General features: G+C 42.9%; 1 protein-coding gene across 6 annotated transcripts; it reads left to right on the top strand.

Annotated features, from left to right (window-relative positions):
• Window positions 1-990: 990 nt before the first annotated feature.
• Window positions 991-26,192, top strand: dtnba (dystrobrevin, beta a). 6 transcript variants are annotated; one of them, XM_015947616.3, is made up of 23 exons: window positions 991-1,215; window positions 6,566-6,635; window positions 8,097-8,147; window positions 13,004-13,080; window positions 13,230-13,310; window positions 13,429-13,642; window positions 13,716-13,801; window positions 14,035-14,189; window positions 14,377-14,476; window positions 16,499-16,665; window positions 17,179-17,303; window positions 17,899-17,970; window positions 18,382-18,459; window positions 20,311-20,398; window positions 20,483-20,562; window positions 21,899-22,012; window positions 23,815-23,911; window positions 24,090-24,110; window positions 24,266-24,419; window positions 24,806-24,895; window positions 25,094-25,141; window positions 25,644-25,675; window positions 25,966-26,192. In XM_015947616.3, exons 4-22 carry the CDS (start codon window positions 13,005-13,007, stop codon window positions 25,646-25,648), a joined length of 1,851 nt encoding a protein of 616 aa, XP_015803102.1. In that variant the 5' UTR covers window positions 991-1,215; window positions 6,566-6,635; window positions 8,097-8,147; window position 13,004; the 3' UTR covers window positions 25,649-25,675; window positions 25,966-26,192. The 6 variants fall into 6 exon arrangements, 5 of the variants coding, with proteins under 5 accessions (XP_015803102.1, XP_015803097.1, XP_054604080.1 ...); XM_015947611.3 differs by having other exon boundaries at window positions 25,641-25,675; XM_054748105.2 differs by lacking the exon at window positions 6,566-6,635 and having other exon boundaries at window positions 25,641-25,675.
• The last annotated feature ends 667 nt before the right edge of the window (window positions 26,193-26,859 follow it).

Below are 26,859 nucleotides of genomic sequence, written 5' to 3'. Positions count from 1 at the left end.
TGAATGCGTTACTTGCCCCAATGACAGTCCGCAGAGTCCTTTACATACAGCCACAATCCTCGCCACACAGTAAAAAACTGTTTGTCCCATCCAGCCACACTTGAGTCCAATCTGTGTTGGCTTAAGTAGGCTGGTGCTTCCACAAGCAATTAACCAATAATGAGGCCAGGCCTCCTCTCAAGTGCACAAAAAGAAATGACACATATGGCTCCTACAATCATTTATAAAAAATTTGTATTTTCATGGTCAAACATTTGAACGTGTTTTCTCAGTTTAAATATCTGGTTTAAATTATTAAGTTTTTTTTAAGCCTGATTGGTTGGTGCCCCCTGGCCAGGTTGTAGAGTGTATTACCACATATTACACCCTCAAAATTTTGCCTAATGTTTATGTTTATTTATTTGGCAGACACTTTTATCCAAAGTGACTTACAATTTATAACCTATAAGGCATGTGGTGATCTGTAGGGGAAACCGGAGTACCAGGAGGAAACCCACGCATGCATGGGGAGAACACGCAACTCCACGCAGAAAGGCCGCAGCCGAATTTCGAACCTGCAACCTTCGTGCTGCGAGGCAACAGTGCTAACAACTGCGCCACCATGCAGCCTAATATAATGTTTTAATCACAATCTGCGTTGCTTCCAGTTGTAAAATACATTTAGTCAAATAAGTGATTGTTAAAATCAATTAACAGAGCCAGATGGTGCTGAATATATAATTGGGGCACCATTAAAGGTTATTGCCCCCTGCCTCCGATGTTGATTGTTCGGCCATGATGGTAGCTGATAATTAGTGGATTTTACACGTTGTAGTTTGGGTAAACTAGGGTTTTCTTTGCCATGTGCCTTTGTTTTATCCTCGTGTTTTAAATTAAAAACGAATTTGGTGTTTTTGTGAGCTCGTTTCATGTCAGCAGCTCTTGTTAGAGGGGTGGAGGCAGCAGAACGAGTAGTTCATTTCATCTCGGCAGCAGCGACCGACCGGTGCAGGCTCAGCCACGGGCGCGCGAGGAGCGCGAGAGAGACATGCCTCCTTTACGGAAATAAATAACGGGACTGGTGCACGACCAAAACTCGGGCGGAGGTCACAAAACACGACGGGGAGGACTAAAAAACAAAAAAGGAGGTGAAGAACATCGATTCTAACTCAAGCCAATGCCCCACGTTCCTGTGTTGATGTCTTTGGACGCGAATACCTGCCGAAAATAGTCCCGGTGAGTTCATACCGTCTCACGTAGCTTGGTTAAATCCAAACAACGTCCGTAAATAAGGACGTAGTAGCCTTCAGTGGAATTTTACCGCTGAATTAGACGGAATTTGGGCTGTGAGATGTTTCAGTACCAGATTCATTCGTGAACAAGGTGAACAGAGAGTTAAACTTTTTCCCTTTTTTTAACAATATGGCCGCTCAGATGTCACAAAGCTAACCCGAAGTTGGCAGAAATTTATAAAGGAGGTCGACACAAGCGTTTGAGTCCATGTGATTGACTGAAAACCTTCAGATTTACAGTGTAGTGTGTTTTGTTTTTTTAGTCGAAGGGGTGTATTTCCCTGTAGTAGAACAGAGAAGTAAGTCATGCCCACTTTTTAAAACAAAACGGTTATTGGCTTTCGTGTCCTCATCTGTGGGAGGAACATTGTTCCATTCAAAAAGCTGTCAATTATTGTACTACCGGGTTTTCCTAAAGCCTTCATGGTTTAGGTGGATCATTTGGTACTTCATTAAAATCACATGTGTTTTTCATGAAATTCGGCACCCTATTTCGGAGGTTTGATCAAATAATTTACATAAATGCTGTACTGTTTACGTTATCCTCATTGTCCAAACCTCGTCCAGATGGTGCTAAAACACTTTATAAGTCTGTCAATTCTACATTTTTTTGTCTTCCCGTGGTTCATTTGGAAAACTTTATGTCATAGGACTGCAGATACTAACAACTTATAACGACAATAAAACTAAAAGATCTCAAATATTACAAATGTAATTTATTTTGTAATAAAACCTGTTGGAATAATCTAAATAGCTAGCAGTTTTCAGGAAATTATGTAAATATTTACAGAAATTTCAGATTTTCATTTGACAAAATGACTCTAGAATGACAATGAACTTATAGTGTGTTATTGTTATAAGTAGGTTACATTATCAATTTAATGGCACTTTATTCTTGCTTGAAACAAAATTTGTTCATTTTTTCTTAAGCTTTTAGCTACATTGCTGAACATTTTATAATTGCATCACACCTACACATTATGCACTTCATCACAGCAATAGGGGATTTGTTTATACCTAAAAAAAGGACTAAATAAAAATGGAAACAATAATTAGTCATCCTAGTTTTTCTAGCATCCACCACCTCTGCACATAATAACCAGGTAAACCTGCAGAGCGTTCTAACCCTAACCTTTCATTCAGTGCACGAGGAAAGACTTGAGCTTGTGCTTAGCCTTGTCGCTGTCTTCACAGTGGGTGGGAAGATAATCGCAGTGAGGATGAAACCTGTGATTACGCTGGTTTATATCATTTCCTGGGGATTAAACCGTAGAGAAATTAAAGCGTTCTCCATTTTGCATGTAGGAGTAATTGTAATTATCACAGGGAGCTCGAAGCTCTTCAGTGCATCACTGTTTACATGCAGCAACGATGAAAGAAAAATTATCGGACCAGTTTATTTCTGAGAAAGAATGGACATTTTCTAGACTGCTTGCGAGTATATTTGCACAGGAGCTTGTTTTGAAATTGTGCACAAGTTCCTCTGAGGTCGCTAACACTGTTTGCAAGTCAAGTCTGTTCATGTATCGTCTTTACTGGGATCCAGTACAGATTTGAGTGGGTCTCTAGGCAGAAGCTGAGACACTGATTTTGGGTTGAATACTTTCTACCAAATGAGCATCTTCACAGTGATGCACACTTTCCTTCTCTAGCACACCACAAGGCGTTAACTTTCACTTCCTATTTCATGTGTTGTGTGCTTTTGTCTTACATGCACATCCTGTTTTTTAACCATCTCATTTTCTGACTCTTTGCTTCCTTCTGCCTTCTTTAATTCAACTTCTTTCTTTTTACTTGTTTTCACATCTAAACGCTGCCGTATCTTTTTTTTCCCCAAGCGCTGCAGGCTTTCAGCTCTAGGTTTTAATTTGGATCATTGTAAATGTAAATTTAGAAAAGATGAGTCTGATAAAAGGAAACACATGCTGTAATTATGTACTGCTATAGTTTATCATTGGATTGCCTGACTGGAAAGAGCTTTCTTTGTGCTAAATGATACAAAGGCCTGTGATGGTGTGGGCGTGTTGCTTCAAGTACAAGTGAGACAATGAAATGTGATCCATGAAAGAGTTTAAAAGCACCCCATTGCTTCAAAGTGGTTTAAATATCACATTAAGGTCCAGATTATTCTTGCAGCAGAAACTCATCGAGGTTAATCTGGGTGTGTGTGCTGTAGTTTCCAGATTTGTGTGTGTTTCTAAGCTTCTGGTGGGGCTGTGCATCCTCTTTCAGGATCTTTGTTGAGCAGGACCTCCGTGAATGTTTTTGATCAATGTTGCCTAAAACAAAACACAAAGAATTGTTATAATTTGATCAATGTTTTAAACCTGTAACAATCTTCATAATGTGTTTGCGCCTCTGCAACAACAGTTTGTTTTCCCTTCACGCTCAGGCTGTCCAGCCTAAATTTGTAACAGGAGCTGCGTTGCTTCTGTTTTTACCTGTGGGCGACGGGACACAGTGTTAAGGTTAATGTGGGTCTGGCGTCACAGGTCAAAGAGCAGGAGACTGAAATATATTGTTATTTTATTTATATAATTATAATGGCTAATAGCAACAGTTATTTTTTCTTTGTGTTTGGGCACATTGATTGAAATTAACTCACCGTTTTGTCCAAAATTATATCAGATTTAGCAGATTTTTTATTTCTTTGTGTGTTTTAAATATAAATGCTCAACACAAATCTATTAAAATGAGCTGAGGATGTTTTATTGCATCTGAAGCTCGGAAAGTAAAGTCATTGTCGCGATGTGTGGTTGGAGATGGTGGACCATGTGTGGTGGTGGGTTCCGGAGGCAGAAGAGCAGGCACGGAGAACGTAAAAACGAATTTAATTACAGAACGGGAACGGCAGGAACAAACACAACGGTGACAACAAACAATGATCTGACGAAGGAACAGGAGCAAAACATGTGGTATAAATACACGAGGCTGATTGGGAACACGGGCAGGTTAACGAGGGACAGGTGAAAACAATCTGGACTAATCGGGGCAGGAGAGAGACACAGTCAAGAGGGAAAGGGCAGATCGTGACAGTACCCCCCCCCCCCCCCCCTCAAGGGGCGGATACCAGACGCCCACAAGGCCACACAACACTCGGGACTCGAAGACTTGACTGGGGACTCGAAGACTTGACTGGGGACTCGAAGACTTGACTGGGGACTCGAATACACTCGGACTCGGGACACTTGGACTCGGAGGACTCGGGGAACTGGGACACGTGGAATCGGGACACAGGAACACTTGACTTGGGACTGACTGGAACACGGGGCACAGGAACACTTGACTCGGGGCTGACTGGAACACGGGGCACAGGAACACTCGACTCGGGACATGTAGACTCAGGAACTCGGACACTCGGATACTGGAAACTCGAGCACTGGGTCGGCAGAGCAGGGGCCTCTGATATAGGCGGCACAACTCTGGCTTCTGCGGGCTCTTTGAGTTCAGTCCTGGATGGCAGAGCAGGGGCCTCTGAATTAGGCGGCACAACTCTGGTCCTTGTGAGTTCATGAGCTCTGGTTTGGGCTGCAGTAGCAGGATGCAGAAAAGGCTGCAGCCAGAAGGACCTGCAGGCGTAGGCCCCGCAGGCGTGGACCAGGAAGTGGGTGGGACTGCAGGAGCGACGTGAGGAAGCCCAGCTCGGCGGCAGGTACTCGACATCTGGTCGGAGCAGGTGCACTTCCCGATTTGCTGGGTCATCGGCGGAGGCTCGGGTGAAGGGAAGCAGGAAAAGAGCAGGAAGACCAGCCCTACCACTCCGAAGAATGCTGGCGTGCGCAGGGGTGTTTGTCTCACCAAAACTCCAGGATCCGCAGCTTCCGTGGGAAAAAACAGGACGGGGCGAAACAGCAGGAGAGGAGAAATGATTCCGACCACCCCGAAACAGCTAGGATGCGCCAGAATCACCCAGAGGGCTCGACCACCCCGAGAACAGGTAGGATGCGCCGAGATACACAACTCCAGGCCGGAATCTCCCTCCGCTGAAAAAGAGAAAATAATCCTCCAAAAAACAGATGGTAGCTCACCACAGGTCCAGGTTGGTCAGATCATTCTGTCACGATGTGTGGTTGGAGATGGTGGACCATGTGTGGTGGTGGGTTCCGGAGGCAGAAGAGCAGGCACGGAGAATGTAAAAACAAATTTAATTACAGAACGGGAACGGCAGGAACAACCACAACGGTGACAACAAACAACAATGATCTGACGAAGGACAGGAGCAAAACATGTGGTATAAATACACGAGGCTGATTGGGAACACGGGCAGGTTAACGAGGGACAGGTGAAAACAATCTGGACTAATCGGGGCAGGAGAGAGACACAGTCAAGAGGGAAAGGGCAGATCGTGACAGTCATAATTCAGATCTTTTGAAATGGGGTCCTGTGGATACGTTATAAGCAATCAGCACCCTACCTGTCATAGATGGCTCTTTGATCTACCTCAGTTTGGAGAAACAGAGATTACTTCTGATGAAAAGTTAGTCCTAGTGGGATTGGTGCCCAGGTGTATTTTTGTTAGCTAATCTCATAAATGTCATAGCATTCATGTGAAAGCTCATTTACATTTATTTCCAAAAATTTTCTGGAATAAATATCAAATTCTGACCAGATCTTCTGCTGTAAATAACCAAAGAATTTTATGTAAAAACTCAGTAGAATACTGCAAATGGTACTGTCTCTATTATCTTTTATTTATTGACTCTTTTGTCTATGTTACATATTATGAAACATGAAGGGTTCTTATTACACCCACAGGAATATGAGCTTGTTCTAGCTGTACATACGTACTTATAAATGTATTTATTAGCTAAATATAGAAGCAAACATGGCTGCATCAGATGCTCATTAAGGAAACAAAAAGCAGAAACCCGTCCCACCAAGCGGCAGTTTTTTCTGTCTCTTATTACCTCGAAAATATCTCAAGACTCTGGAGGCTTAGATGACGGTCAGCCCCACAAATTGCACGTTGGTCAGTTTCCTGGAATCTCAACATTTTAAAAGTTAATTTAGTAAAAAGCTGCAGAGCTCTCAGAGGGATTTATGTGTCCGGCCAAAAAGCCTCAATAAGCATGTGTTACAGCAAAGGGTCATTTGGAGGATAAATAGCACGCAGTGGCTCTTCAGCAATGTCGCTGTCTAAGGTTTCAGCACACAGTAATGTAACACACACAGACACACTGCTCAGACCCTGTCAGTGCGGGCGATGAGCATGGTGGACAGCTGCGGTCATGTGGCTTGAACGTTGTGTAGTAAACACCCTCTTATCTCCTCTTCTGTACCCCCTCGTCTCATAGACGCCCATCTCTGCTTTTGGTGTTGGACAGAAGACATTTTAGTTGTTGGATTCACCCTGAGAACTAAACGGTGAGTCTAAACAGAGTTTTGCTCTCACTTCCAGACCTGCAGTGGGTTTATTTCAGACTGACGTTTGCATGTTTGAATGCACGTTTGTAAAAGAGAGCGAGAGAGAGAGAGAGAGTTGGCTTTCAGGTCCATTTGTCTTGCTCAGGTCTGCGCTGATATTCTCTTTATTCAAACACAGAGGAGAGTGTGTGTGGTGGCTGTTAAAGAACAGGTGTCCTGGTTGGGTGGTCTGCTCTGGTCTTAGCAGGTTTTTATGCTTCCCAAGGAATTTTCAAAGTAAAATGGACATTTTTCAGGTGTAAGCCAATATTACTTTGAAAACCCACTGAAGACATGTTTAACAGCAGAAGCCTCTTTGTCTCGTCAGTATTGAGGTGATGCTAAACTAATCTTGTGTATATTAGAAACTCCTTGTTCTAAACTGCCAGTGACAAAGTAAATGCAGTTAAATTACAGAGGGATGTTAGTTTAGTGCAAACAATGTTATCATCTGTGGTTGTTGAGGTTAGGATGCTAACAGCAACAGTATTTGTCTTAAGCAGGTAACTCAAACATGGAGATGCTGCTTGTTGTCTATTTAAGCTGAGTGAGAGGAACGTAGTGACTGCTGTTTGTGGGTTTTCATTAAAAAATGTTTTAGTATAATTATCTTGGCATGTTGCACTAGCTCACTGTCCCTGACCGTGTTAATTTTAACAACAATAGAACATCGTTGTGCACAGAATAGATAGTCCCATTTAATTTCTACTCTCCAAACAAACATGCTGAGCTCTTATGACAAGTGAAATGCATTAATAATTAAAGTTAAAAACTAGTGATGCACTGATATGACATTTTTGGGCCGATACCGATATCCGATATCACCGTTATGGCCGATAACCGATATTTGCCAATATCGATATACTGACCTTAATGCTTCTAAAAACAGCAGATTTTGTATAGAATGAAAATTATTAAAGCAGAATTTACGTTATTATGTACACACAGCACACACATTGATGGTTCTGAGATGATTTCATTCACTGTTCACATACTAAACAATTACACATCACCCCCTCACCCTCTGAAACAGGCAAACAAATGGACAAGATGGAAAAAATATCTGTTGTTAATATCTGCCCGGTTTTACATATTGGACCGATACCGATATTGATGTCGATATATTAAAAACTTTTAAATTACCTAAAAATTCAAAGCAAGTGTAACATAAAACATTCTCTTTGGATTGTTTCTGCAAACAACAACATTTAAGCGAGTAATCCGAACATTTCTGGGATAAAATCTGAGGATTTGTTTATCCATTCAGCAAAAATAGCCAATATGTGATGATTCCCTAAAGATCTCAGCCTGTAAACAGATGTGATGTGTGCTTCTGTCACCACTGTGACACCCTGCTGCTTGTGTTAGTGTGTGTCTCAGACTTTCATCAAGACATTTTTCTGTCCTCTGCCTTTCTGTTAGACATCCTTAATTGGAAGCCCCAGCTTTGTGTGACCCCCTTGATACTGAAAGGTACAACCACACACACGTGCATGCACTCACACACACATTAATACACCTATGGGAATTAAAACATAGATTAGACAACTGTGAATCATTCATTTAACCCCGTTTTCAGACTAAGTTTAGTGTAAACGTGTCCTTCATTTTATAGTGTTTGTTCAGAACCTTGTGAACCTTTCCTGTTTGTTTCTGTCAAGCTCAGTAAATGTCGGCCATAATTAAACACCATGGTGCAACACAAGTGTGCAGACACACACACACACACACACACACACACACACACACACACACACACACACACACACACACACACACACACACACACATGCACACACACACTGAAATGCAACAGATGCAGTCAGCAAAGCCACATTTGTGGGCTCTGCTCTTTACCGTGTTTATCTCTGTCAAACCAAGAAGCAACTTCTAATTCTGACTAACATTCACAAAAATGCTAATTTCTCCTATTTTTGTGATTCAAATGAATGCTTGGACGTACTTTTTCACCTTGCAAGAAATTAATTTAGCTGTAGAAGTTAAAAATCAACAAAACCCAAGTCATTTTTGTGGGTAGTTTTTAACATTGTTTATCTAAATGCACGTCTTTATTATAACATCCAGGCACCCTGCATTCAAATTAAACATTTTAGGTGATATTTTATCATGTTAGTTCGATTAGGTCGCCATATTTGTTGTAGGATCCACTTCCTGTGACCAGCTTTGACTCAGTAATTGAGAAAATTATAGCCAAGCCGTTTCCAGCCCTCTGACACAGCCGAGGGAGGAGTAGTTGTATCTATGGTGATTTAAAGCTTTCAGAGTTATAACGGGAAACAAATCTCACAGGCCAAATGTTCTCCCGTGTCAGCTTTACTCACTCAGACAGACTTGGACTGACACACAGACGAGGTTCGGCTGGAAATAACCGCTTTACTCACCGTGGGAGAATCCAGTCTGGTAACTGGTGGAGTGATGGAAGCAGGGAGCTTTCTTTTTTGGCTCATGTCCAATTCAACAAGACTTTAAGTGAAGTAATAAAATCGACTCAAGCTGTTAATCTGCCTTCCTATGGGTTATTAATTAATAGATCTTTAACCCTCTGGAGGCAGGCATTGCAGATTTGCACCAGTTAAAACCTACGTACCTGGTTACTCCACATACGTATTTCATGAGCATTTTTTCACTCAAAAGTGCCCCTGAAGGACTTAGTTGTTCATACTTTTATCAAAACTTATTTTGAGCCTGAGAGATTTACCTTTATTAGTTCAACTTCACTTAAAAACAATTTTTTTTATTAAATCTATATTTGGAATGAACATATATCAATAAACAAGTTGTAAATGTCATAGGAACAGTCATTCCAGTTTTTTGTTTTTTTCCCCCCTCTTTCCACCTCCCCAATTGAATCCAATCCTCAGGTCATATTTGGGTGGGGGTGGGGTATACGTCACTTCTCCAAATCAAAAGAAGAATAATCCAGCTTCTTTATTGCTTCACAATTCAAACTGCTGCCTTCTCTGCACTCCTAAAAGTGTCACGCATGCTGGTGAGTGAAGCGGAGGTGAGGATCCAAATGCTGGGGAGGAAGTAGGCAGGCAGACAAACGGGAGAATGTAAAAGGTCTTTAATGATAAACGCACGCAGGAACTGGAAACAATGAACTGACCAAACACACAGAACTGAGAGGGTTTAAATACATGAGGGGTGGGAGCTTGGGTGATTGGAAAACAAGAGGTAGGTGGGAGTAATTAACAAAGACACATGACTGAACAGAATGGGGAGACAGGACAGGGTGTGACAGTACCCCCCCCCCCCCCCCCCCCCCCCCCCCCAAAAAAGGGCAGATTCCAGACGCCCACAGGAACATAGAGCAGGGCGGGAGGAGGGGGACCAGGAAGGAGGGCCGAGAGGAACCGAGGGACCGGTGGAGAAGAGGCAGGGACCAGTAGAGTCCGGGGGCCAGCATCTGGGGCAGAGGAGGAGACGGCGACAGGCTCTGGGAGGCTCGCGCCTGGTAAGGGCAGGACCGGCGGTGACCGGAGGCAGAGCCGCTGCAGGGGTAGTCTCAGCAGGTCGAGACGCTGGAGGAGACGTCGACTTCTGAGCTGGAGGTGGAGCCGCTGCAGGAGGGGCCGCTTCCTTGGCTGGTGCTGCCGGACTGGGCTCTGACAACTGGACAGGTTGGCCTGGGGGCGGAGTCTCTTGGACCACCGCTGGAACTGGCGCTGACTGGACAGGTGGCGTGGGACTTGGCGCTGACTGGACAGGTGGCACGGGAAATGCACCTTAAGTTGGTTGCCACCCGCCATTTAAACGGACAAGAAGAAGAAGAAGAAGGTGGCGCGGGACCTGGCGCTGACTGGACGGGTGGCGCGGGACCTGGCGCTGACTGGACGGGTGGCGCGGGACCTGGCGCTGACTGGACGGGTGGCGCGGGACCTGGCGCTGACTGGACGGGTGGCGCGGGACCTGGCGCTGACTGGACGGGTGGCGCGGGACCTGGCGCTGACTGGACGGGTGGCGCGGGACCTGGCGCTGACTGGACTGGTGGCGCGGGACCTGGTGGAGCTGGTAACTGGAAAAGCAGGGAGGTTAGATTGTCCACCTGGAGCTCCTGGAGACTGAAGATCTGACGGAGTCGGACCAGCTCAGCTCGGAGACCGGCGGGCTCTGTTGGATGGGCTGGGGGCTCGGTCCTTTGGCCTGGTTTCGAGAGCTGCTGACTGGACTGGAAGCAGGGCCGCTGGCTGGACAGAAACCTTCTCCTGGAGATATGAGGAGGATAGGGTGTCCAGCTGGGACTCCTGGAGGCTGATGAGTTGACAAAGCCAGTCGAGCTCCGCTTGGATGCCGGCGAGCTCCGTCTGATGGGCTGTAGGCGTGGTCCCTCTGCCTGCAGATGAAGGAGATGCTGACTGGACCGGAGACAGGGCCGCTGATCTGACTGGGGGCGGGTCCAAGCTGGCGTGCCGAGCCGGGGTAGCGGTGAGCCCGCGGTTCCGTCCTGGGACAGGGGGTGACGGTGGGGCCTGGCATCCTTCCCAACGCTGTGGGCCAACTCCGGGGGAGCACACAGCCAGTCTGGTGCCCACATAGCAGGAGCGGTCTAGCTGCGTCTCCCAGTCCAACCCCCCATATGGCTCTGGAAGGGTGGAGAGGATCGCCGAGGCCAGGGTTCGGCGGCGGCGTCTGCGGCGAGGCGATGCAGGAGGAGGAGAAGCCGGCCGGTGGTTTGAGGTGAGAAATTGGAGCAGGTACTCCCAGGGGAGAACCTCCCCGCTGGATCCTTTTGGAGGTCGGTTCATTCTGTCACGCGTGCTGGTGAGTGAAGCGGAGGTGAGGATCCAAATGCTGGGGAGGAAGTAGGCAGGCAGACAAACGGGAGAACGTAAAAGGTTTTTAATGATAAACTCACGCAGGAACTGGAAGCAATGAACCGATCAAACACACAGAACTGAGAGGGTTTAAATACATGAGGGCTGGGAGCTTGGGTGATTGGAAAACGAGAGGCAGGTGGGAGTAATTAACAGAGACACATGACTGAACTGAATGGGGAGACAGGACAGGGTGTGACAAAAAGAGGACAGTCTTTTATTAACATAAGAATTTCAGAAATATGTCATGTAACTTTATGTTGAATTGACTAACAAGCTTTAATGCATCCAACTTTGAAGTGATAGGTTGTTATGAGGTGCAATCTCACTTTAATTAGCATGAAGTCACATTTATTTTGGTTTCGCTTTACTGCTTCTCTCAAAGTAGTGTGCATGGTAATTAGTCAGTAATTCCTCAAAGCAGTGTTTGCTTTTCAGAATATCCATCCCTCTGTCCATTTTCCACTTCTTATTCAAGGTCAAGTTGTTGAGGTAACAGACCCAGTGAAGCCCAATAATCCCTCTCCCCATCTTCCCAGTTCCACTGTGGAATCCCAAGATGTTCCCATGAAGGAAACATTACACTTTTGATTTTTTTTTACATTAAATTGATTCACAATGTAAAAAACATGGTTATTAAATATTCATCTTACCAAAGTTGGAATTTACAAACTAATGATATGGCAAGCAAAATACTCCCACGTTAATCCTGGGAGAAAATCTTTATTCTTCAGCCTGACAGCTCACATTAGCACACGCTAGCTCAGACTAGCAGCTAGCATACATGCTTCAAGTTTGTTTACCAGATGTGGTATTTGCCGCCGCTGTAAACTATCCAAATTTTCTGCATAAAAGTTAAGGAAAAGAACTGACACCTGTTGCTAAAGTCTGTATTTTGGAGACAAACGTTAGCCAACGAGTCGGTGTTGGGTGCAGCAGGATGTGTGAGTGGGTTTCAGAGGAGAAAGTGACCGAAAGAAGGAATCTTTTTGTCTGTATGAAACGCGACGTCTCCTGGGAAACTTCCAAATCCTCTCTGGAATGTGTGTGAGCAAGCTGGGGGTTGACTCGTCACTGCAAGGAATGAAAATATTGGTGTGTGAGTGTGTGTTTTAGTGTTGTTGCATGGTGTGACAGTTTCCATGGCGACTCGGTAACCTTTTCTCCTCCTTCCCTTTGTCGTTTATGCTCTCAGTAATCTGTTTTTAACGTGTCTTCTTCTTGCCCCTGAATTTGACCTTTTGACCCCCAGCCTCTGGGTGTGCTGAAACAAAAATGACAATAATAGTTACAGTTTTCTTGTATTGTCTGTGTTAATCCAAATTTTAGCAATGGCAATGTTGTCAAATCTCCTCATGATAACCCACAAAGAAGCTTCAGGATCTGACTTTCTGTCTTCTGCAGAAAAAAGGATTTTCAGAACAATCTACAAAATATCTATAAGTAATTCAAAATCTACTGAATGGAACATTTTTTCCTGTTTTCGTGCAGAATGGTGATGGAGGAGGCCCAGAGAGACAGACAGGTGGCTCCAAGAGCCGTCTGGAGGCGGATATTTGAAGAACTGGGTGAGTATCCTTGACTCCAAATATCACGGCCTCTCTAGTCACACTTAGGAAAGACTTTTATTCTACATGGTGGCCGTTTTAGATGGAGAGGTTATTTTGCGTTTATTGTTGAAGATGAGGAGTTACTGGATCTTCTTTTTTCCCCACAGAGGAGCAGGACTTGGACTCCATTCGTCTCTCGTCGTATCGAACTGCCTGCAAACTCAGATTTGTACAAAAGAGATGCAACCGTGAGTCACAGTCAACAGCTGACTCTGTCACGTGCCAACTATCTTCCATAAATATTTCAGTTTGAAGCTCCAAGGAAAATATTAGTTTTTTTTTATATTCATGCACCTGTCGTTCCAGTGCACCTGCTAGACATTTACAACGTGATCGAGGCGGTGCGGGATGCTGGGCTGAACGCCGTCGAGCTGAACGCCGGCATCTCGGTAACCAGACTGGAGAATCTGGTGACCTCCCTGTTCAACCAGCTCAGCAAACGCCTGCCCACCACACACCCCATCAACCCGAGAGAGAGCACCGTCCTCCTGGTCGAGTTCATATTGGCTGCCGTCGACTGGTAACTGCGAGAAAAACCATTTAGTTAAATTTTGTCTCATTTGTGTTGGTTGTAATTATTTTGTGTGCTTTAGTGAGCCAGAGAGCCGTCTGACAGTCCTGTCCGTAAAGGCCATGCTGGCCACTCTGTGTGGAGGGAAGCTGGTAGATAAACTACGCTGTGAGTAAAACGTAACACATCAGTAAACGCAAGTATTGGCTCCATCTGTTAGCTTCACAGATGTGAAGTTAGAACTGCATTTGGACGTAGCTGAAAGTCATTAACAACACACTTAAAAATCACTGAGCTTCTTTCTGAATACTTAAAGAAAAGTGAGTTTGTTAGAGTGAAATCTTCCTTTAGGGAACAAAATTATTCAAATGCTAACCTGTCTAACCGTTCTGTGTTCACAGATGTGTTTTCTCAGGTATCAGACTCCAAGGGTGTGTTAGTTTTGTCCAAATTTGACAGTTTTCTAAGGGAGGCGCTCAAGCTGCCCACGGCTTTACATGAAGAACCGTCCTTTGGTTACACACACACCGTGGCACGCTCCTGTTTCCCACAGCAGGTGTGCGCGCGCGCACACACACACACACACACACACAAATCTAAAGAGTATCAAAACTAACATTTCACACATCACACTTTTATTAATCATTTATGATATGTTAATTTGTTTGATCTTGTCTTTTAAAAATGTTTTTATTTTTTCATTTTTGTTGGTGATTTCTAAACATTCTGCTCATGTTTTGTAGAAGAAGGTGATGCTCAACATGTTCCTGGATATTGTTGCTGAGCCTCCTGAATGCCTCGTCTGGCTGCCTGTGATGCACCGCATGGCCAGCGTGGAGCACGGTACACACACACACACACACACACACACACACACACACACACTACATATTGTTACATCTGTGTGATATGTCGTCTACGTCCTAAAATAAATTCCTTCAGATTTTTAGTAATCAGTTTTTTTTTTCCTAACTGAAAAAAGAAAACCCTGAAATTTCTTGTAAAAAGCTGAAATAGTCCTGCTGAACCAGTAGGTGGCGATAAAATCAACATTTGGATTTGAAAAATGGAAAACTAAAACTGAACATGTCCTGTGATCTTCCTAAAAACTCATGTTAATTGACATTTTTGCCATATTTTGTTGAACAGAACCAACAAGTAGGTCAAATGCGGTAGTTTTGGTGGTTTTTATAGCGATGTAAGTACAAAAAGCAGCATACTGGTGAAGGTTCTCAGTCAAGGTAATCCAAAGGGTTCAGATGAAGGCAACTGGACTTCTTAGGTTCCCTTCTCATCCAAGATAGACTCTGGTCTATGATTTGATAGTCAGGGGAACTCTGTCGTTCGTTTGTGTTTCTATCAGTTAAGGCGCTTATCTAATATTAAGTCGATCTTAACAAAACTTGAGTTGAAAACTGTAGCCAATGCTTTTATCATCTCTAGGCTAGAGTACTGCAACTCCCTTTATGATGGCTTGAGCCAGTCCTTAATGACTCGGCTCCAAGTGGTCCAAAACGCTGTTCCCAGATTTCTTTATGGAGCATGTCACTCCCCTCCTGACAACTTTGGACTTGCTTCCGGTGAAGAGTTGCATCTTGTTCAAAATCCTGGTCCTTGTTTTTCAATCCCTGTCTGGATCAGCGCCACTATATTAAGCCTCCCTGCTGACCCGTTACGTCCCTGCAAGATTGCTACGTTCGGGTCAGAGTGACCTTTTGGTGGTGCTGCGATCAAAGTGTAAGTCTAGGGGTGATCGTGCCTTTGCAGTTCTGGGTCCTCGGCTCTGGAACCAACTCCCACAAGAAATCAAGCCGTCCACATCTCTGCCCACTAGGACTGCACGATATTAGGAAAACCTGCGATATGCGATAACAGTGATTAATACTGCGATGACGATATTACTTGCGATAAATAAAAACGTAACTCAAAAAATGACTAAAACATCATAAAAATGAGAAAAGCAAAAGATGTGAGGAAAGGGAAAAAGAACAAGAAAAGACAATCAGTGGATCCCAGAAAAAGCAGAAAGAGCAGAACAAAGCTAACTCCGGTGTTTGCTAACCATCAAAATGAAGTGCCGTCCACCTCGGGGGCGGGCATCTAACCTATGAGAACCCACCCAGTTGGCCTAATGGGTGAAGAGCTCTGTTTGACTTGTTAAAAAACATCATGCTTCCATTTGATTGACAGAATACATTGTGTGTAGCAAACATTTGAGCTGACCATTCATTCCAATATTTATCTGTTCTTTGCGATATGCATATTGCGCATGCTGATATCGCGATAACGATGCATTTGCGATATATTGTGAAGCCCTATTGAACACTTAAAGCAAGGCTTAAGCTGTATTTTAGATCTGTTTCTTAGTTGTTTCTTTTTCCATTTTAATGTTTTTGATCACTATTCTTACATAGCTTTTAGCCCCTTTTTTTGTTTTTGAAGGTTTTTATCTCTGTGTTTTATTATAGAGTTGTTTTATTGTGCTGCTTCTCTGCACCATGTTCAGCACCTTGGGCCGCCTTGATTGTGGGTGGGAAGGGGCTTTATAAATAAAATAAAATAAACTTGAACTTGAAAGAGCTTTGTGAATTCTAACTGAAATTTGGCTTGGAATATGGAGTAAGCTTGACCCTCCCATATTCCAGTCAGAATTGACACCAAAGCAGTCCAGTTGCCTTCATTTGAACCCTTTTGGATTAAAAAAGCAGCAGTTTTCAATGATTGGGACATAAATAGTTGACCTGTGTTGAATGCAGTTTTAAATATCTACAAGATTTATACACAGATTGACAAAAAAATAACTTTTGATATTAGATAAAATAAGTAAATTTAGACCCGACTGATTTATTTGTCCATTTTTTCCAGTCTATCATCCAGTGGCGTGCTCCTTCTGCCGCAGCAACGGGATGACTGGCTTCCGCTATCGCTGCCTGCGCTGCCGTGGTTACCAGCTCTGCCAGAACTGCTTCTGGCGTGGCAAGGCCAGTGGCTCCCACAGCAACCAGCACCGCATGAAGGAACACTCCTCCTGGGTGAGTCGCATGTGGTTACCCAAGTGTCACACCAGGAGGCGCTCTCTGTGCTGACACCAAGTGCTCTTCTTGAGTCATTAAGACTGGACTTCACTTGTAAGTGTTGAATTTAAAAATGGCTTCAATTCTGACACGTTTGTGTTCAAAATTTTAGTTTGTTACCCTTCTGAGTCGTGATCTGTTTATCGATACGGCAGCCTGACAGCCTCCAGTCTCCTGAAGGGAGAATGTTTTAATGAAAGAATGAATTAATAGTAGAATGCAGACTTGGTTGTTGAATTATTCAGAGCACACATTGTCTTATTAATGTCTCAGTTACAGGGATAAACCTCTCAGAGCAGCTCTTGCCTGTCATGCTAATGAGTTTTTTCTCGTTTTATTCACTCTTCTCCAGCAACTAAGTTCTCCAGTGACTTAAATGATCCTGCCCTGTTTTTTTTTATTCGCTTAAATAGTTATTTTAATTTCCTCAAACCATATTAGCTGATACATTTGCCTTGTTTGTGTTTGTAGGAGTCACCTGCAAAAAGATTTAGCCGAGCTCTGAGCAGAAGTCTGGGTTGTGCCTCATCCAGGGAGCCCCCCCACCCCATTTATTCCCAGGAACCAGAGAGAACCCTCAACCTCTCCAACATCGTGTAAGACCTCACGGCACGTTTTTAGGATTGGTTTCAGTCAGCGAGTGTCTAGAGCTGGTATCTGGGTCGGGTCACATTAAAAAGCGCTGATGTGGTTAACGTTTAACTGATCCATGAATTGTTAACTACAGACAAGTAGGAAATACAGGTTTCATTGATGAATTAAGAGTCCCGCCCCCCTAAACAAAACGCTGCCTTTGCTCCACCCCTTGTGGTGGATCGGGGCCGCTGCAGACTGGGTCATTACAGAGCTGCAGGCTTTATATCCAGGCCAGACTGAATGAACACACAGTGAGTATGCTAACGCTGATGCTACATAAACCTACTTTTACTCAGACGTTCATACAAACTTCCTGTTTTGTAAATTTGCCTTTAGAAATGCATCGTCTGTCCCATTTTCACTCTGTTTTCCCTCCCTCTGTCGATCTTTGGCCTGTCTGTGTTTGCTCAGACCGAAACCATTCACTGTTGCATGAATGCACTTAAGTTCACGTGACCGAGGGAGTATGTGAGGCTGAGGGTTTTCTGATAGGCAGAAAGGGGTTTTCTTCTAAATCCTTTTTCTGCTGATAGTAAAGTTCTTGTGTGTTTGTAGCCCGTCCAGACCCGTTGGGAACACCAATGAGGCCATGTTGCTGTCCTCATCGGTGCCAGAGTCGTCCAAAAGGTAAAAACTCTCCTCAGCTGGAGAGAAATGTAAACTTTACTGTCTGCTAACGCTTTGAGGCTTCCCTTCAGGCTGTAGGAAGTTATTATGTTCATTTTTATTGTCTTCGCACACCCAGGAGTCACACTCTTTTTCACTTTTCTTACATTTTTGTAGGACAAGTATTTTTGGGAAAGAAAAGCAATAGTCAGCAACAAAACAACCCGAATCCTATCCAAAAACTAATTATTGGGCACATTTTAAATGATTTGTTGGTTTAGTTTTTAACTTTTTGTTGATATATGTTGTAATTCATATTAAAAAGGTCATTTTCTGGCGATTAAATATTTTACTTTTTATTATGAGATACTGCTTTGTGGTTATAAAACATATTTGATTATTTGATGATGGTCTGTTTTTGTTTGCACCCAGTGTTGCAGCAGCTCAGAGGATGAACGAGGAGCACGCTCTGATCGCAGCGTATGTGAATCGGCTGCAGAGTGGGCCATGGTGAGAGGGGCGCACGTATGGGGGGTAGTGGATCGGCGGAGGAGATGCAGAGTACAGTTCGGTCTGAGCAAATGCAGATTCAGTTTAACTGTTTTTGTAGATTATTCAAATATAGCAGCCAAAAAACTACTAAGAACTACTTCAAATGTGACTTCTATTCTGATGTCTCTGCACTGGTTACCCGTTAACTTTAGAGTTCTAGAATCCTGACTAAAACTTTCAGGGCTCTACATGGTCAAGCTCCTCCCTGTATTACTGAGCTGTTAAAGCCTTATGCTCCAACCCGAGCCCTCCGGTCCACACACCAGAACCTTCTAGAAGTTTCAAAGACCAGATATAAATGTTGAGGTGATCGCTCCTTCCAGACTGTTGCACCCCGACTCTGGAATGATCTTCCTTTATCCTTACGCAGCATTGACAGTCTGGACACCTTTAAAAAAACAGCTAAAGACCCTTTTATTTAAAGCTGCTTTTACCTAAACCTTTTATTTTCTCATTTTTAACTCAAATGTTTAATATTTCATCTGTTTATGAAAATTTATAGTTTTATGACTTTATATTTTCTGATGTTAATCTGATTCTGTTTTGAGAGCATTTTGATTTTATGATAATCTGTTTATGATTTTATGACTTTTTTATCTATGTGAAGCACTTTGTGATTCTGTCTTTGATAAGTGCTATTGAAATAAAATTTACTTACTACTTACTTCTTCTAGCTGATATAAATATTAATGAATTTATTTTTGAAGTTAATTGAAATGACTATTTTTACTTTTAGGTTATGCAAATTGGGACTCATGTAGGGAATAATACTTTAATCTATTTGTCTGACTGTACATTGACTTTTTCTTTACAGTTTTGGGTGTTTTATGGCTTCCAGACTCATTTTATTACTCTGCTATTAAAGGTGTGGAACACTAGTTTAATCAATACATTTGGTAAATGGCCTGTATTTAATAAAGCACTTTCTAGAGTAATTTGCTGTGATCTCTAGTAGGAAAGAATGTCTTGTAAGTCATACTCTGGGGAAAAATACCCTGGTGCACCATTTTCAGGAATTAAAAGTGAGCTACATCACAGTGGAGATCCAGAACACAGGATTTGGAGTCTTTATTTCCTGACATTTGGACATCTCTCCTCTGATTGGCTAACAGCAACATGACTCAACCTCTGACTCAGTTTGCTCTGCAACATTTATGTTTTATCTCCACAAATAACACAAGCCTGGAGCAGTTCTGCTGTATGGTGGAGTTGCTAATGCTAACAGTTAGCTTCTACTAGCAGAGACTTTCTCTGCTGTTTCCTGGACGCCAAAACAACAACAGATTTCCCAGTCGTGAGTCAAGATGGTAATGTTAAGCGACAGTGTGATGTAGATCTGTCAGGATTTTCTAATCCTAGAGTTTCACCGTCTGTTTTTTTTTATCAGAAGCTAATACCGGAGGTGGGTGTAGGAGACTTTTCATGTTCTGCCTGCGTGCAAAACTCGAGAATGACTGATTCTAGTCAGAAACAACCATTAAAAAATGTTTTGTCGGTGTTCCACACCTTTAATAACAAATTTATACAGAGACTCGAAATATTTTTCTCTTCTTAAATGAACTTTTATTGATGTTTTGGCCTTTTTTAAAATAAAGAAATAGATAAAATGACAAGATCTGGGAGTAACAGCAATACAGCTTCAACTAAGGAAAAACCATCTCAACTCAAACAAAATAATGTTTCAAACATAAATTTGGTGCCTCTCCAGCCTTTTCTGTAAACTTGGCAGTGTGTCATTTTAGTCTGTTTCATTATATTTTCTGTAATACTGTTAAATGGGACCTAAAAAGTTTGTTTTTTGTGCTTCAGTGGTTTGGACAGTCCCAGCAGACAGGATGAGGAGCACAAACTGATTGCTCGCTACACCTCCCGACTGGCTGAGACGGAGAGCACAGGAGTCGGTTAAAAACAAACAAACAACAGTTTAAAACGTATCTAATGTGTTTTTAAATATGTTCTAGTAATGCTGCTTATGCTTCAGGTGATTCCAACACGAAGCATCAACTTTGACGTGAACAAGCAGAAGAGGGAGCTCATTGCTCAGCTGGAGTGCAAAAACAGGTACAGATGCATGCAGATGTTTTAGGCTGATGCTAGCTGGTGGCTTATTTAGCAATCTGTCCTGTCACAATAAGAGCGCACATTCTGCACTGAGAAAAATGATTTTTTATTAACTCATTCACTACCAATGACGACTAAAGTCGTCATTTGCATTTTCTACTGTGTGGGCATCGGAACGAGCCCCCCCCCCCCCCCCCCCCACCGTGAGAACAAACATCAAACATCTCAGCTCTGAAGCCGATCTTCATCCGCATACGTCACACGTCACGTAATCAGGAAGCAGAAAATCCATGTGTTAGGAGATCGTTTTGGGCTGCTGCTGTAAAAAAAATGAGTCGCCAACCGGAAAAGCCTCTGCCGATCACAATTCAACAACGGATTATGAAAGAACGGATAACGCTAGAAACACAAGTATTTTTCCTGATGTAAGAGGTGCGTCTCCACTTTGTTTTGGTTGTTTTGGCGTCGACATCATCCTAGCACACAACGTTCTGTGACTCTTAAAAAAAAACAGTAAAAACGGTGAGAAACGCTGGCAGCGAATGAGTTAAATATCACCCAAAAAATCATCGAAAATGTGACTAAATATATTAGTTAAAGACTGAAATAAAGACAGATGAGTTAATTCTACCTATTTTATTTAATTAACAAATATAACACAATTATAAGGAGTAGAACTGACCTGGAAATACTAGTTCAGCACTGCCGGATTACCAGTTTTTAAGAACAATTGTACATGTTGGCCAGAATATCTGTTTACAGTTCCGTGCTGTATTGGCTTTCCAATTGAAGTGGTTACTGTTACACTTTTGTCAGCATGTCTAAAGGAAATCTTGAGCAACAGTGAATGCAAGTTTAGTTCAGCTTTTGTAAACCAAAATAAGCTGTTTTGTATTGCCTTTGGTTGAATCAGTTCTTATTTATACTAGTGTTGCATTGTGCAGCAGCAGTACAGCAGCTGGTTCGCCAAGCGGAAGGATCCCAGCTTTGACACGTGTGTCCAATTTATATTATTATTTTATAGCTTAGAAAATTGGGTAATATTTTAAGATTTTACCCAATTCCTTTAGGTGTTTCTTAACTTTGAACATAAGGTACTACTTACAAACACATATGGGGTTTAAATTACATAAGCAGAATGTGTGCAAATTGTTCACTCAGTTTTATTGGGTAGTTTCTACAGGTAGCTTTTCACAGTGTGTCTTTAGTTGACATGTGGGCGTAGACATACGGATCTCTTCATAATTCCTATCAACCTGCAGAAGTGTGCGTTCCTACCCTGTTATTTAGTGTATTTATAGCACCTTTGCTGACCCGTGTGCTTTTCATTTCCCAGAGAGATCTCCGCAGAGATCAAACGTCTCCGTGCCGAGTACGACGCGGCGTGCCAGCCCAGTCCGGAAAAGGGCAGCACCAACCCGGCTCTGCTGGCCGAGCTCCGTCAGCTCAGGTAATCACCGACTCCAGTGAGGACACGCAGGGTTTTACTTTTCCACCGTGCCGCCGCATTGGTTAGATTTGGCGGGAAATTTGCTGTGTTGTTCTGCAGCACAGAGGGAGAGATCTTCACAGCAGATGGCAGGGACAGATGGTGGAAAGAAGACGTGTGATTCTGCTTGTTAGTTTAATAACTGATTTATGTGTGAATTATAGTGGGTATAATCTGTATTTTTATTAGTTTTAAAGGCTTCTTAGAGTTACTTTAAAAATAAAATAGTAAAATATATTTAGCTGCTATTTTAGTTGTAACATTTTTTGGTTTTGATTGTAGAAAAATTAAGATTTACTGTTTAAACAATGTTTGGAACGTGATGTCTGCTGCAGTAAAACCACACGGGGGTGCCAAGTCAGAAATTTTTAAACTCAAACAGGAAAGTTACGGCTCACAGCGTCTGGAATAGCGTCGAAAGCCAGGAGAGAACACTAATAAACCTTTAATTAATTCTAAAAAACAAACTAGGAGTAAAAAACCAAAATAATCTAGGTGAGAGGAAATAAAAGCGCTGTATCTTTTAGATTTTTCATTCTCCGGTTGTGATGAAATTCTGTATTCAGCAAGTTTATATCTACATAAGCTAGTTGGATATTTCTACACCTTTCCTACATCATTTGTGATTTTCATCCCAACAGACACTAAACTGTTTCCCAAGCATATGAGTTACAGTGAATGTAAACAATGTGAGATCTAAAAGACGAAAAGTGTTTCACTGGAAGGAAACTTACAATAAATCTTTAACATTATTGATTTAGCTGTCCCATTGGGACTCTGAATCATCGCTTTGGTATCAAATGAACAAAAACCCTTGAGCCAGATCTTGTTTTGTTTATTTATTCTTTTATCTCATGTGAAGAGAAGCCAGGGGAGTAAACCAACAGCTGATGTTATGTTCTAATGTCCCATCCAGACCACATATCGTTTAGAAAAAAGTGGCTGTAAACACCTCTTGTGTGGGCAGCAGTAGCTCTACAGATTGAGCGGGTTGTCCAGTAATCGGAAGGTTGCAGGTTCAATCCCGGCTCCGAACAGAGAATGCTGCTGTTGTGTCCTTGGGCAAGACACTTAATCCACGTTGCCTGCTGGTGGTGGTCGGAGGGACCGGTGGCGCCTGTGCTCAGCAGCCTCGCCTCTGTCAGTGCGCCCCAGGGCAGCTGTGGCTACATCGTAGCTCATCACCACCAGTGTGTGAATGTGTGTGTGTGAATGGATGAATGATACACTGTAGTGTAAAGCGCTTTGGAGTCCTCTAACTCTGAGAGGCGCTATACAAGTGCGGGTCATTCATTCATTCTCTTTAAATCCTCGCTTCCTTCAAGTTCATTAAAATTCCTGCTTGGAGGATTTGATCCCTCCTTATTGCTAGAAGGAGTGTGTTTTGTATCCATCCGTCTGAACTCTTCAGCGTTTCTCTGCTCACCTCTAGCTCTGCAGCCTTTCAGCTCAGGAATTGTCGGATTTCAAGCCCTAATGTTCCCGTCTCCTTTGATCTCCAGTAATCCGTGCCCACATCCAGTGACTCTGGGATTTTATTTTCCTCTGGTAAAGCTCTCCTCCAGGCTTCACTTTGGCGTCATTTGAGGCCTTTTCAGCCACAAAAGTCTCATTTCTTGTTAACAGAGCTCATCAAACTACAAAGGAACCAGAAAAATCACAATGAAGTCTGATTTATTGTGTAATAAATAAACATTTATGACAAATGTGTTGTTTTTCCAGCGTCTGCCCTCCGTGACTCTGGGTTGGCTTGTGTGTTGCAGACAGAGGAAAGATGAACTGGAGCAGAGGATGTCGTGTCTCCAGGAGAGCAGGAGGGAGCTGATGGTACAGCTGGAGGGACTGATGAAGCTGCTCAAGGTGACTCGTCTCTAAATAAAGTCTCAGGATGTTGTGTTGTAGTTTTCCCACTTCCCTACGTATGTTCCAGCCTTTGCTCTAACGCCTTCCTCACAGTCCTTTCCTCTTGTGTGATGTCACCTTTTCACTTTTCCATCCTTCTTCTTTTCCTCCTCCTTTGTTTCTGGCTGCCCTGTAGGATGAGGAGCAGCGACAGGCAGTAAGTTGATGCTCCTGAGATCTAGCCTGGATTATAAACTCTAAATTAGTCCGCTTTTTAAGCGTCAGTTTCTGCTGTTTGCTACAGAAAGTTACAGAAATAATCATTTCTGTTTGCCTTGAGAGCAGCAGTAACAGTAAAAACGTTTCTGATAGGCTCAAGCAGCCGGCTCTTCCCACGCCTCTCCTGCTCGACCGAGTCCTGCAACCGCCCGCAATGTTGGTGCCGGATCTCCTCAGGCTCACATGTACCTTCCTCAGGACTCCCTCGCTGGGGTGGGTGGGGATGTGCAAGAGGCCTTTGCTCAAGGTAGATGTGGAATTTCTGCCTAGCAACACAATAAAAATAAACAAAACGAGAAAATATCTATAAAGAAGCAACAGACTTAAATTCTTACATGTTCCTAAATTCAGAAATGTTTACCCTTGGATAAATGATGCTCAGCTAAAAATGAGCTCTTTTAATGAGGACAGCAACTTAAAAAATACTTTATCTAAGCTGCAACTTTAAGTCCTGGAAATAAACACAAAATTTTACTTTTTTTCCTTTGATTCATCCTTAAATTGTCTTTCCTCAGAGCAACACTCAAAACCTTTGGTATTACATTAAGTCAATATAACACTAGAATAAATTCCTAACACAAATGTAGCCATGTTTATGCTGAATTAAAAACAACAACATTTTGATCTTTTCAGCCCCAAGAAGGAACCTGAGAAATGACCTTCTGGTAGCAGCCGACTCCATCACCAACACCGTGTCCTCACTGGTCAAAGAGCTCCACTCTGGTAAAGAACTTCTCTGAATGCACTTTTGATGATTTCTGCAGCTTCAAACATGAAAAACAAGAAAAAAGTTTTAGTTGAGGTTTTTTTTTCTATTTTTGTGTAAAAAAAACTCAATAAAAGAAGAAAAAGAATCAAGAAATAATGAGATGTTGAGCAGACAAGTACTCACAAGGCAACTCTTTACTCTGTTGTGAACAGATGAAGGTCGGGAGGAGGAGGAGCGGCTGCTGAATGGGAAAGACAGAGGTAAATCAATATCCTTTCTTGTCTTTTTCCATTCATTCATTTTCCTGCCTTTGCCCACACTTCTCTAAGAAACCTAATTCTGCTTTTGAACGGGCGTTTCTGAGGAAAAATAAGTTTAACTCGTTGGTAAAATCACAAAAACCTCTTTTAAAGGGACGTTTTCAAAAACGCCCGTCTGGATAAAAGAGTGCTGCTGGATTTTACTGCTTCTTCTTCTTCAGGCGCTCACTGAGGTTAGCTTTATTAACATCTCATTAGCTGTTGTTTATGGAGCCCCTCCTGCAGAGCTGAGGTGGTGAAACCACTTCCTGGTCTGCTTCCTGCTCCGAGTCGCTCCCATTAAAACATCAACCTGTAGTTAGAATCCTCTGACCTGCAGACAGACAGGAGGTCAGGATTCAGCTATTGCTCTCGTTTTGGCCTCCTTTGCTACCTGTTTTATTATCTGCCTGCTCTGTTTTGTGTCCGTGGCTCATTAAAACCTTCCTTTTCTGTTTAGCAGGTTAAAAGCTGACAACACATCACACAAAAACAGTAAGTAACCGTTATGAGCTCCTGTTTTAAACCCTTAACTCTTATGCAGCATCAAAACACAACCAAACTACTGTTTAACAAACGGGACAAAGCAAAGGATTAATGACTCGACTCGGTGTTTATTATCTCTGAACTTGTTTGGACACGCCGTTCCCAACGCTCGGGTCGGTCTTTGTGTCCCTCAGATCAGGTTTGTGGTTTTTTTTATTGGTGAAAAGTTTCACCCGCTTTTCCTCCAGATCTGCCAACAAGCTCAGGTTAGTTTGTGTTTTTATGCATTTTCCTCTCAGGCTGAGTGGAGATTCTTCATGGCCAAAGACAACTGACCCTCTCAGGACTCATCCGGGGACTGGAGCTCCTCCACCAATCAACCAATCACAATGCTGGACACCCAAAGATTGCTGAGTCTCTACTGTTGATTATCTGTGATTTTGTGTTTTTTCACTGTGGTTTGATCGTTTTGATTTGATCGTGCATAGCCAAACCAAAAAAGGAAAAAAAAAATCTGAAATCTACTGATTTGTACTGTAGCATGAGTGTGTGTGTGTGTGTGTGTGTGTGTGTGTGTGTGTGTGTGTGTGTGTGTGTGTGTGTGTGTGTGTGTTGCTCTTCCTTGTTGGGGTGCAGAGGGGTCACGTAGGTCAGAAAGAGAGAGAGAGAGAGAGAGACGTGTTTGTGGTGGATTTTAGAGCGGGAAAGTTTCAGGATCAGGATGGAAACGAGACAAGTCGGAGCGGGAATCGGAGGAAAAATAAACCGAAAACGAGAAAGATGAGCGGTAACGATTAAGTTTGAGCACTGTGTGCTTCGTATTTATTGCTTAGATTTTTTTTTCCCATTTATTTTTTGTTTGAGTGTTTTTATGTACATGAGGGTGGTCAGATCCTGCTGAGACATTAAGCTTTAATGGGACGTTTCCCACCAAGCTATAAAGATCGGTGATGTAAAAGCTTGTTCGTGATGCTTGGGCGAAGCAGCGCTTCCTCTTAACTGGTTCTGCTGGACGTTTGAGTCGTCCACGTTTATGCTTCTGGAGAGAAACAGAACCTCAGGTGCTGGTGTGGCAGCTCGGGTCGTATTCTGGTACCAGTCAATCTGTGACATTTACTAATGTCTAAGAAAAGAAACATTTACTTATAACCACTTCAGTCAAACTTTATTTCACCCAAAACTACTTAAATCAT

The sequence above is a fragment of the Nothobranchius furzeri genome, chromosome 2, assembly GCF_043380555.1.
Source record: "Nothobranchius furzeri strain GRZ-AD chromosome 2, NfurGRZ-RIMD1, whole genome shotgun sequence".
In the NCBI taxonomy this organism is placed as follows: domain Eukaryota; kingdom Metazoa; phylum Chordata; class Actinopteri; order Cyprinodontiformes; family Nothobranchiidae; genus Nothobranchius; species Nothobranchius furzeri.
The sequence above is the reverse complement of the archived record's forward strand: the minus strand, read 5'-3'. Positions and strand labels throughout refer to the sequence as shown.

Bases quoted from the DNA above. Each gene is read 5' to 3' on its own strand.
- dtnba (XM_054748105.2), top strand. From the start codon at position 13,005: ATGGTGATGGAGGAGGCCCAGAGAGACAGACAGGTGGCTCCAAGAGCC. The intron at 13,311-13,428 runs GTGAGTCACAGT...CTGTCGTTCCAG, and splicing joins TGTACAAAAGAGATGCAACC to TGCACCTGCTAGACATTTAC. The intron at 24,896-25,093 runs GTAAAGAACTTC...TGTTGTGAACAG, and splicing joins GGTCAAAGAGCTCCACTCTG to ATGAAGGTCGGGAGGAGGAG.